The sequence below is a fragment of the Marmota flaviventris genome, chromosome 2 (assembly GCF_047511675.1).
Source record: "Marmota flaviventris isolate mMarFla1 chromosome 2, mMarFla1.hap1, whole genome shotgun sequence".
NCBI lineage: Eukaryota > Metazoa > Chordata > Mammalia > Rodentia > Sciuridae > Marmota > Marmota flaviventris.
The window spans coordinates 45,120,528-45,132,919 of record NC_092499.1 but is presented as its reverse complement, the minus strand read 5'-3'; the positions used below and the strand labels follow the sequence as shown (position 1 = coordinate 45,132,919).

Below are 12,392 nucleotides of genomic sequence, written 5' to 3'. Positions count from 1 at the left end.
TTCCTCCTTGTTATGATATGTTTCAATGTGAAGTCTCTTAGGAAACACAGATACAAAAGTAAGGCAAAACCATAGAAAAATATCAAATGAATAAAATTATTTTCCACATTGTGAGTCCAAAGATATCATTAGAACAGTAGCACTCTGTACTGAAAGGTGTCTCATTTAAAGTTCAGTTGCATACGCTGCATGGGTTATTTTGTAAATATAAAATGGATAACCAAAACATGTCAATACTCATTTTTAAAATACTTGTTGTATTTGGTGCATGCACCATTATAGAGAACTTACACTCAGAGCAAAAAGATTTGTAGCAAAGCATATGACCTTCTTCCCACTACAATGACCATCCCCTAATTAGGCAATGCATCTGATAGTCATTAACAGGAATGAGATAATGAATCACTTTCTCTCTTCTTTGTTAATTTGCTGTAACCAAGCGGCTAATGGATGTCAGAGCTGAGTGATTGCACTGATTATAGTGATTTATAGTTGCAACAAAACAATTTAAAACCATTCTGATTATTCATGTTAAAGATGCTTTATGTTTTGTTTACTAAATGTTTTATGTCCCCTTTTCTCCCACCCCTAAAGTACTGTCCCCCTCCTAACCTGCCACTTTTTACAAAAAGACCTCTTCCTGTAAAACTTGAAAGTTGTAGGCTTTTCCCCCTCCTTTTTTTCATTGTTTTAAACCAAGCCACTTCGTTTTGTTTATATATAGAGAGATAGATATATAAAGTTTACCCACTAGACACGAAAAGCCTTAGGGGTGGAAAGAAAACTTCAGTGGTGCATAGTTCAAAAGAAGACAGAAATGAGAGGAAATAAGGCAAACTTCAAGCCACTTACCTTGGGGCTTCCAGTCCCTTCCTCATCCTCCACAGACACATCAGTAGCCAGTATCTCTGCTTTGATGGTATCCAGAGCTCTGAGAATCCAGCTGTGTTGCCGTTTGATTTGCCTCTGCAACTCCTTCCATTGACTTGCAATCATCCGCAGCATGTCCTTCAGTCCTTCTCCAAAAAGAGAGGAAAGCACAAGTTGGGAATCTGATTAAATCTTTACCCATTATTATTTTTTATGTAGTAAATTAGGTGGCTATTTCAAATGCTATACATGTTTTTAAATGACCTTGCCATCACCTGCCACATTAGCACTTGTCACTCAGAAAAGAGAGTGGCAATTTTTGAAACAATATATAAGGATAAAAAATAGAATAACCACATGCTTTGGAAACAGACTTAGATTCAGCTATTGACTGAAAAAAAAAAGGCATGTGGAACAAAAATCACAATGCATAAAGATTATTAACACTATAGTTTCTCATTCAAATGAAAGGGCCTGTGTATCTGTGTAGGGGCATTATAATGATCAGAAAGATGTATTGAAATAGGTAAAGTTAATTCAATGAGAAATACAGTAAATGGGCCGGAAGTAAAACAGCAGTCTTTAACACATCCGATTAATGCTGTGCTTTTCCTATTTAGCTGTAGTAAGCTCAAAGAGCCAAACTGTAACTCATCCTGTCTTATGATCTTCTACTACCAGGATAAGTATAGCAAATGATGACAAAATGGTTTTTTATTTGTAATCTGTTCCTCTTAAATACATTAATACTGGGCTAAGAATTGGTTGAAGGCCCAAAATCCTGCTAATGCAAAGACCAGCAAAGAACACAAAATGTTCATATGTGTGAATTGGCTGGGAAATAATCAGATACCTCTAGACTGCCTGCCTTATATCTGTAATGATATCTATAAGCACCCTAACGCATATGCATTGTAACTATATGTACAATTCTCATTCATTATCTTAATGTTATTTCCAGAGCACCTACATCAAAAAGCATGTCAATGTGAAGTTTTCAAGAATGTGATTTCAATTGAAGCTCAGGCGAACAGCAAGCCCAAAATAAAATGAACAGACCATTTGGAGGCAGTATTTCATCTTATAAGTATCACAGCATTGTATGCAGTATATGAAACATTTATAAATCTTGAAGGTCAATCTGATAATGTAAATATTAATAATACATAAGGAAGTGAATATATGCAGTAATTTACAGCAATGCTTCTTCATTCTTAATAGTCTGGAGACATAAAGACTTGCAATATTTCAGGAGGATTTACCTGCTTTGTGGGATGCAATAAGCTCAAGAAGTTGGTGTCCTTCCTCCTCCACAGCTTCCTTGAGAGCACAATGGCTGTCTACATTCAACTTGAAACTCTGCAAAGAAAAATATGAGCATCAAACACTGGAAAGACAGTTGCACATAAAACATCCATACAAAATTACTTGCTTCTTTTTATCAAGAACCACACAGCCCAATTTACCCAATAGACAAACTAATTTGCAATACTAAAAGCTATTGATATTTGGGATCTGGGCTCAAAATGTTTCCATTAGATTAGCAGAGTGCATCTGTTTGGAAACAGCTGACAAATCTAGAAATTCATTAGGCTTTTATGAAAAGTCACATCCCGTAGGCTATATCAAGAAGTAGCAGTGTTCTATAAAATACACTGAATTTCTACTCACATATATGAGCTCTTTTCTTCATTTTTTAAAAATAAATGTTGGTGATAGACCTATTTATGAAACCATAAAAATTGGCAGCAGGAAATATATTAGACTTATGTGTGCATATATAAATTCATTAATACAGTAGGGTTTGATTCAGCTGTTCCTCAGATATTTCAAAACCACAGAACATGGAGGTGAATTTAGGTGCCATACTGAGGAGTCAAATGCTTTTCAAATCTTTGATTTTTAAAAGTTTATTCTTTACAATATGACACTGCTTTGTAAATAAATATATTAAGCACATCAGGGGCATTTTCCCTTCATTACAGTCATCTAAAAGACAGAAACTGCTCTCAAGAGTAATTTCTTGCAGGAAGGCTTCCTTAATACCTCTACAGAGTTAATTATTCCTTTTTTATCTGCTCCTGATACCTGCTTCTACTGTAGAATTTATCATACAGTATATGGGTTTATTTCTAGCTTTGTCTACCAAATTATAAGTAACATGAAAATTGCCACTTTCACATATATCTCCATTCCTGTCACATACAAGGTGTTCGATAGTTGTTTGCAAGCATAGTAAACATCTGTTGAACTTGATCAATAATACTCTCTAAAGAGGAAGGTTTATACTTAAATATTAAGGGCTGGGGATGTAGCTCAGTGGTACAATGCTTGTCCAGCATGTTTGAAGCCCTGGGTTCGATCCCCAGCACTACAAAAAATAATAAATAAAATATTTTAAGAAACACAAATGGATTGCCAAATATTTCTCTACCTCTGGAATGGTCATAAAACATTTCAGCCACAGGAAGTTCAAGAGAGTATAATCACAGTAACCAATTTGTTGAATCAATGATTAGTCTTCAGGGTGAAAATTCATTCCTTGACTTGACTAATTGGAACAAGCATAGATTTGAAATAACTGTGTGCCAAATTTTGGCTTCTTCATGAGAGGGCTCCAAAATATACAACTGTTTAGTTCTCACAAACATTCATTGAATAACAGTGTATATACTGCATTGTACTTGGTATAAAGAATATTTGACAGAAGTTCAAAATGATCCAGTCCAGGTTGGAATATGTTTCAGATTGAAGAGGTAAACAACCATAAATTGTGAAATTAGGTATTCATCCAGTCACCACTTAGAAACCACCACTGTGACTGCTATGGACACTAGGCCAGGCAACAGAGATTTGGGTAGTATAAAGCATGACCTCAGGCATTAAAGTGCCACAGCAGGTGTTGCTAGGAAAACAAAGTGCAGCCTGAGTCAACTTGGATGCTTAATGGTGAGTTTGGGCTCTCCCTTTCACCATGGTGAAAACGGTATTTTTAAAAAGTACAGAAGAGGGGCTAGGGTTGTGGCTCAGTGGTAGAGTGCTTGCCTTGCATGTATGAGGCCATAGGTTCGATCCTTAGCACCACATATAAATAAATAAACAGATAGATAGATAGATAAATACATTGTGTCCATCTACAGCTAAAAATTATTTTTTTTTAAAAAAAAGTGCAGAAGACAGAAAGAATGATCAAAAGAACCTGGAAATGAAGGATAGAGACATGCAGATCAGGCCTTGAAGTATAAAAATAATAATTTTGACTAAAAAAATTCAAAAGTTAAGAATCAACTTTCATCTGACTTTCTGTTGTAAGATACAGTGATATATCAGCCAAATATGACAAAAAGTAACAATATTAACTTTACCAAAAGGGTATTCACCATTCCTTCCTTGTATTGGTCTTTCAGCTGCCAGCATTTGAATGAATAAAATAAAATAAGTCAATGTATAGGAAGCCTAGTGTTTCTGGTCAATGTAAATAATATTATATCTGTGAAAAATTAAATATTTATTATTATACAGTCAAAACATGGCTGTATTACTTCTTGCCACTGCCATGAAAATCATCAATGCTATAGCAATGCCATGAAGAATAAATAATGTGTATGTTGCAGAAAGAAGGAACAGGGAAAATAGAAATACCTAAGATCAACTGAAAAGCACCAGAGTTTAGGGGGGAACCTATTCTAGAAATTTCTTCATAACTGTAAAGTTGGCTTAAAGCTCTCTATAATTGACTGTTTACTTACAATAGATTTGTGTTGAATGATTGGTGAGCACGAGCTTTTGAAGGGGTATGTCAAGCCTATGTCATAGAGCAAAAGAGAACCTTAGGACCTCTAAGCAGACTGGATAATTCGATATAATTGAAGCCAAGAGTATAGAACAGATACAGCTGGATCTGGCTGTGTTTCAAGATGATGTGGAAGCATTTGATTAGGAAATTGGAAAAGATGAGATATTCATTATTAGGAAAAAGAGAGTCTGATAAGCTTGACGCTGTATAAAAAAACCATCTAACATAACTATTACCCAAATGGTACAATATTGCTTGATTTTTCAGGTGCACCCATTAACTATTAATATAAACTAAGGAATTCACAATAGGCCTCTGAGAAAGCAGCCAAGTAGATACATTAACAAAATTGTCAATGAAATTTCTGGCTGCTAAAGGATTCTGTAATAAGCTCTCATATTTTGCCCCTACCTCTTCCTTAGAGAAGGAAGCGGAGATAAACATGCTTTCTTTTCCTAAATTTGATATTTGGACACATTTCCATTCTTGTGTTACTAACACATTTCCTCAGAAATGACATATGGTGTATATTCTTTCTGCAACATCTATACCACTCCCTAAAAATGTGGGGCATTCTCTGGAGACTTGATTTACAGTAAGAACATTGCCACAGGCAGGTACCATGGTCCTATGTCACTGATTATATGAAATTCCATAAATATGAGTAATCTGTGTCCTAGGGGACACCAAATCTTTTTCATTGTCTTTAAAGCAGCATGTAACTGAATGACTAGAAGAGAAAAACTAGAAAAATTCAATGGCAGAAACAAATATTAGATTATCCAAAAGATGATACATCGGAGGTTAACCAATGGGCATTTACATTACTATAATTTCTGGCATGACCAGCTTATATAGATCTTGGATGTACTACTTCTTGGCAGGAGCCACATTCAGGTATGCCCACTGATTATACTTTGTAGGGTCTCCTACAAAGCAGATAAAATAACACATCTAATCCTATTACATGCATTTTTTTTCTTTTTTGTAACCAGGGATTAAACTCAGGAGTACTGAACCACTGAGCCACATCCCCAGCTCTATTTTTGTATTTTATTAGAGACAGGGTCTTGCTGAGTTGTGTAGGGCCTCGCTAATTTGCTGAGGCTGGTTTTGAACTCAGAATCCTCCTGCCTCAGCCTCCCAAACCGCTGAGATTACAGGCATGTTCCACAGCACAGAGCTTACGTACATATTTCTGAATGGCACTGTTTGATGGGAATGTGATGGTTACACAGACATGAATTAAAACTAAGGGTATGTACACCTTAATGGAAATGAAACAATAACAAAACACAAAGAATGGTTACTTATGAAGAATCATAAGAATAGACATGGATTTTCTGGAAATGGTAGGAATAATCACAAAGGTTTAAACATCCTATCTAAGTGGTCCCATCTTAGCAGCATCACATCATAAATACAGACTTTCAATTCCCCTATGGAATACTGTTAATATCTGCCAGATCCAGAGTTGTACAAGTCTTGTAATGATTGTGAACAGAGAAGACAGGAAGACAGACTGAGTCTTTCTGACCTAATTTTATATTTTTAAGGCAGATATTCACACAATAAATATTTATTGAGCAGCCTCTGTCAGGTCTACAGATATAAAAGTTAGCAATAATAAAGATAATAAAGTTGGTAATCCTGGTCTTCAAGCAACTTACAGTCTAGTCTAGTGGGGAAGAGATTAGCACAACTATCTTTTATACAACCCAGCGCAGAATAAATGTGTAATTAGGATTTGGTGTATAATATAGACTGATGGAGTCTTAAGCAAACTGAACAATAATGTGCCTTGTTCAATGAGATTTGAGTGTGTGTGTTTGTTTTTAATTTAAGAATTATGCCAGTCAAGCAAAAACAAGACTGTGGGCTGCATTCCATATGAGAGTGATAAGTGATAGGTGTCATAGGGGTCCATGCTAGGGTCCAGATTTAGCAGAGCTTGGCAGGAGCTTGTAAAGAATAAACTGATTTGTACCTGGATCTAGGGACACCCTTTGGTATAGCATGAAGTGGGGAAGCAGGGAGGCAGGAGAGACAGCAGCTGTAGCTACAAAGGACTTGCCTTCTAGAACCATGGAAAAATATGGCAGTGATGTGAGAGAGTGACCAATGCAGATCTGTGATCCAAAAAGATCTTTCTGGCTGTTGCATAGAGACTTGATTTTAAAAAGGCAAACTGAAGACAAGAAGGCCATTTAGGAGGCTGCTGTGATAATACAGGCCAGATGTATCTGCATGATCATTTTTATAATTAAAAAAAGATATGACTTTTTTTAAATGAATGGAAGAATGAAAAAATGAAGAAAATCTTCTGTCTTTTTAGGTTTTACTTGGTGCGTGAGAACAGCGTGTGCCAGAATTTAGTTCTTTGGCTGTTCTGATGATAAATACCAGAGGTTATTAGTCAGGAGTCTCCAAATGTGAAAGACATATTGAACTGATGAACTTTTACTCCCACTGTCATTTTAAAGAGATGGTATATATGCTGATGAATAAGACACTTGATGACACTTTTTCTTCACACAAAAGATTTTCGCTACCCTAAGAAAATGAAAACATGTCTTTTTTACAAGGGCAGGGGGAAGAATGTATGTCCAGTCAGAAAAGGCAAGGCTTGAAAAGCCACCTGCTACCTTCCTCAGGCCATCTCTGCCCTGCTCTACTTTGAGCTGTGCCCAGCACAACTCTACATTTTCAGATAGGCTCCTGGTAGGAAAGGAGCCATGATCATGATGCAGAGGCTGACAGTTTTTCTTCTCCACCCCATAATGCCATCCATGGAAAATGGTCAGCTGTCTTGGTCCTCAAAACATAAAATACACCTGCAAAATGCCATGTGTACCAATAACTGGACAATTTCTGTGAGTAAATACTTATTTAAGAACCTTCTGAAAACTCAACACAACATTATATAGCCATTAAAATGAAGAATAAGCAATCATATGGCAAATGTGTAGAACATGCTACAAGCAAAAAATGAAAATTCAAAACTGTATTAACAGCTGGGTGCTATAGTGCATGTCTCTAATCCCAGAGACAGGAGGCCAAGGCAGGAGGACTGCAAGTTCCAGGTCAGCCTCAGCAACTCAGTAAGATCATGTCTCTAAATGAAAAATAGAAAGGGCTGGGGATATAGCTTAGTGATAAAACATCCTCGCATTTAATCTCCCCAATATAAAAAAAAAAAGTATCAACAATACAATTCTAGCTATGTAAGTAGTCCCAGTACATGGAAAAAGATACAGAAACATATAGAATCTTGACATCCTTTGTTCAAGAGCAGACTTAGAGTTATCATGATCTGTTCTTACAAAGCCAGATCTAAGTGCTTTACTTTTCTGAAACATAAAATGGAAACATTACTGACTTCTAGTTATTGTGAGAATTAGAGACAATGAATGTGAAGTATTGAAACAGTGCAAGGCAATGAATAAGGCTTAAAAAAACTCATTATAAAAATTCATTCATTTTCCCTGTTTTTCAAATGTTCTAGGTAGTAGTTGATACTTTATGTCCTGTATTTTTGAGGCCCTCTGAAGTGCCCAAGGACTAATACCAAGTCTCATTTGTTTTCTTTTCCATCCAACACAGGCTGTTCACAGGAGACACCCCAAACATAAATGCCATTATCTGAGACATGAGGAAGCACATGCCCAGGCTGAGAAGCCAATGATCTGGGTCTTCCTTTCCCTCTAAAGTGTGTCCTTGGACAAGTCATTTAACCCTCTGGGCTACTTATCTATAATCCAGGCATTTGGACTCAATATTTTCCAGTATTTAGATGTTTTGATTTTTATCTTCTTAAATCTAGGTAGTTTAAGATAGGCAACTTGAGAGAATTTTTATTTATTTTAAACCAGAGAATTTTCAAAGAGGGAAGAATCACAAAGGCCATCTAACCACTCATCTACCCCAGGGCAGCTCCATCCCTCAACCATCCCAGGCAGATGTGTCCCCTTCTATTTTTAACCATCTCCAGGGAAGTATCTTCTAACTTTTCATTGTGGATCTAGAGCACTTCTTCTCAGGATTTTAAAATCTCTGTGAAGTGCAGCATGAGTTTCCCTCTTCTTCAGATTCTATTGCCAAATCATCTCTCCAGTATAGGGACTGGAAATCAAAAGCACTGAGAGAATATGCCAACAAGATCTGCATGTCCAATCAATCACCAAGCCCAGCCAATTTGTTTCTCCATCCTAACCTCTCCATATTGACCAACAGTGCCTTAGACTCATCAACATTCCTTATTAGGGGGACTATGACAGCCCCAATCATGGTCCCCTCAAAACTACACTCATTCCTTATTTTTTGCATGCCTATGGAGACCTAGACACTATAGAAAGCTTGAAGGCTATGACTGTGGACAAGATGAATGTGGTCCCTGCCCTCACAGAATTCACAGTCTAGTGAGTGAGTGGGGGAGGGGTCAAAGAAATTGAATTGTAGTCAGTTGTGTCAAGGGAGTTTTGATATGAGATGTGTGCAGGTGACAAGCAAGGACTCTGGAGTCAGCCAGGGTGGATTCAAATCCTGGCTCTTCCATCATCACCATGTAACCCTGGGCAAACTATATATAATTATATTTTTCTATCCATGAATAGGAGAGAGCCTGACACATTGTAGAAGCACAATAATTGTTCTTATTCACAAAATGATCTGTCTGCCAAACAAATCTGACAAAGACTCCCTTCTTAAGACTCTCCAGTGGTTTTCCAAGGCTATGGAACAAGGTCCAGGCCCCTAGCATCACCAACGGACCCTTGAGGTTCCTCACCAGGTCAGTTCTGCATACCTGACCTGCCTTGCAATGTTCCTAAACTGCTTGAAGTTTCCATCTCACACAAGCTGAGTTGTTCCTCCAAGATTCTTTTCATGCTACGCTTCTGTCTGGCAAACCCTTCCCTGTCCTTCATGTCTTTTAAAACTCATCTCAGGTGTCATCCTTTAGGAAGTTTTCCCTGACAGTCTTTTACTCTACCAACTTCCCTTCCTGTGACATCCATAGTACCTCTGTAGAGCTCAAACCTCCAAGTACTATGTTGTATTCAAGTTACTGATAGATACATCTACTTCCCACATTTGAATTTCTTGAAAATAGAACTGTGTTTTCACTCATTTTTGGTAGGTATCCTCAGTGCCGAGGACAGTGCCTGACACATAGCATACAGCTAACAAATGGTCAGGGGAGTTAATACATGTAGATTTGTACCAAAACGTTCCACATAATTTTCAAACAGCCTACAGCATTTTGGGAGATATTGGTGCAATCATCCTTCACTTAGAAGTGGTTGATAAATGTCCCCAAATTTTACTCATTGAACACCATGTAAATGAGCTGTCATGTTCCTTCGCTTACAAAATTACTTGCCAATTACACTTAGATGATCCCAGCGTTAATTGCCATGTAAACTATACCCTGGCTGAGATAGCCCAAATCATCAATTTAACTTTACCCACTCATCATATGGTACTTACCACATAATTAAATAAATGGTCAGCCACTGCCACAATTGTGTATTTTCCCAATGAAGTGAAGTGGCTACATTTGTCATTGATTTATCATTTATGACAATCTGTAACACACCTCCAGGTACAATCTTAGAAGCTTAAAAAAATTCAAAGAACTCTGTATGTTTGAAAAAGAAGTTCCAATTTTTTTATTAAAAAGATTCACATCATAAAATCTCTGTTTTTCTTTAAAACAAAGACACAAAGATATAAAAAACAAAACTACTCATTATTTCTAGGAAATAATTCTTCATTCCTGAAATCTCAGATAATAAAAATTATTCCAGGCATTTGAAGTGAATTTAGCTCTTTGAGCAACTTATAATTTATTTCAAATAGTTGATTTTATGTGTGAAAAGTAGATGCATCTTACTGAGGCTGACATTCTTTTCTGATAGACTGGCTAATATCTTATGCAAGATTTAGATAGATGAGAGAGATATTGAATGCTGATGGTGGCTCTGAGTGACGGAATTTTCATCTGCTTCTCTGGATGCCGCCTCCACACCTGACACAGGTAATCACATTGACTTCTCAGCATGGCCACATTAGGCCAAATGAATTCGCAAACAGAGGTTCTGTCTAAAGGGACCATTTGACTTCCCGAACATACTGCTCAGAGGCCTTGATTGAAAAGGAGGTCAATGCTGGCCCAAATATCTCTCTACCCCCTGAGGTGGAATAATTGATGTGCAGCAGCCTCTACAGATGTGGAGTCACCAGGGTGATGGATGGATATAAGTATATTATTCACATGTACATCTGCTAATATACAGGTCCCAGTGCAAACACCAGGACTTAAGAATATTATGTGGATTTAGGACAATCCCTGAAGGACTCTAGTTCTATTAAAATTTTGTTTGGCAGCCTGGGGCAGATCTATTCCAACTCCCACAAGCTTCATGCATCTGAGAGGGAGAACCAAACCACTTTAAAAATAAATTTAATAAATTTTGTAATGTCAAGTCATTAACATCCTGTCTAGTCATATAGTCTTCATATTTTGAAACATTAACCTGTGGAATTGTATTAACCCTTGTAATATCTGTATTAATGTTGTGTGTGTGTGTGTGTGTGTGTATGTGTGTATGTTTACTAAAGAGGATTAATTATATCCCAAAAAACTGAAGAAAAAATTCCCATTTTTTCTCTATAGGTTTTTCTTTTTTATTTATCAGTGTATTATAATTATATATAATAGTGGTATTCCTTATGCCATATTCATACATATACATAACATAATTTGATCAGACTCATTCCTCAGTACTTCCCCTTCCCTCCCCTCTTCCTTCCCCCATCCACCTGCTCTACTCTACTGATCTCCCTCCCATTATTATTATTATTATTACATTATATGTATGATTCATTGTAGTATATTCATACATGGACCCAGCATAATATGGCAGATTTAATTTCCCACTATTTTTCCATGCCCTCCCTTCTTTCCTCCCTCTTGATCCCCTTTTATAGGTATTTTTCTTGTCACAACTACCAGACAGTATCCAGAAAGCCCAGTGATCAGATCACTTTGGTTTGTAAATATTAGAGAAAATAACTTACAGATATACTTGGTTATCCTTTTATGATTTATAACATTAGTTAGAATTTGCTGCTGTAGTGGTTATAATGTTGCTTTTACAAGTGTTCATTCATTCATTTTAGCATATTTTTTTAGTATCTACTATGTATGAGCAAGTCTGGGTGTCAGAGGAGAACCAAAGAGACATAAGCTTTCCCTCAAGTCATGACAGCTACGAGAGAACAGTTGAGGGGTGAGTGGGGAGGTGGGGAGGATTTCAACTTCTCTAAGAATACCTGAGCTTCTCATATCACATATTCTCAGGTATCCAAAGAAGAGTATACAACTTCCTAAAATGAAAAAATAAAAGCATCTTCACATTCAACATGTTCATTTGATCTTCACAACAACCCTAAGTAAATATGACAGGCATTTTTTCTGGCTAATGTAAAGATCTGAGATTTCTACTTATTTACCGGGTAAATTATTTTAAGATTTTAAAATTCCAGGTAACACAGTGGATAACCAGGATCTGTGCATGGGGTACACAGGATGAAAGATAGAAGGTGACTGTACCTAGCTCATGTGACTTTCTTGTCCAAACACAACATTCTCTGGCCTGTGCATGAACACCTAGTACAAGGCTCATTTGCAAACTTTTTCAAGGCTTAATATACCATTGCCCTA

The 12,392-nt window shown here is 36.8% G+C and overlaps 1 protein-coding gene across 3 annotated transcripts in view; it reads right to left on the bottom strand.

The window, feature by feature from the left end:
- Positions 1-12,392, bottom strand: part of Akap6 (A-kinase anchoring protein 6) — a 578,346-nt gene that overhangs the window by 282,387 nt on the left and 283,567 nt on the right. For all 3 annotated transcript variants that reach the window (XR_011706597.1, XM_027929539.2, XM_071607828.1), the window contains exons 6-7: positions 2,133-2,229; positions 853-1,016 (exon numbers count right to left, since the gene is read on the bottom strand). Coding sequence is in view for 2 of the 3 variants with exons in the window: in XM_027929539.2 (XP_027785340.2) it covers positions 853-1,016; positions 2,133-2,229 (261 nt within the window). In the remaining variant the exon portion in view is untranslated. The remainder of the gene's footprint in view (positions 1-852; positions 1,017-2,132; positions 2,230-12,392) is intronic.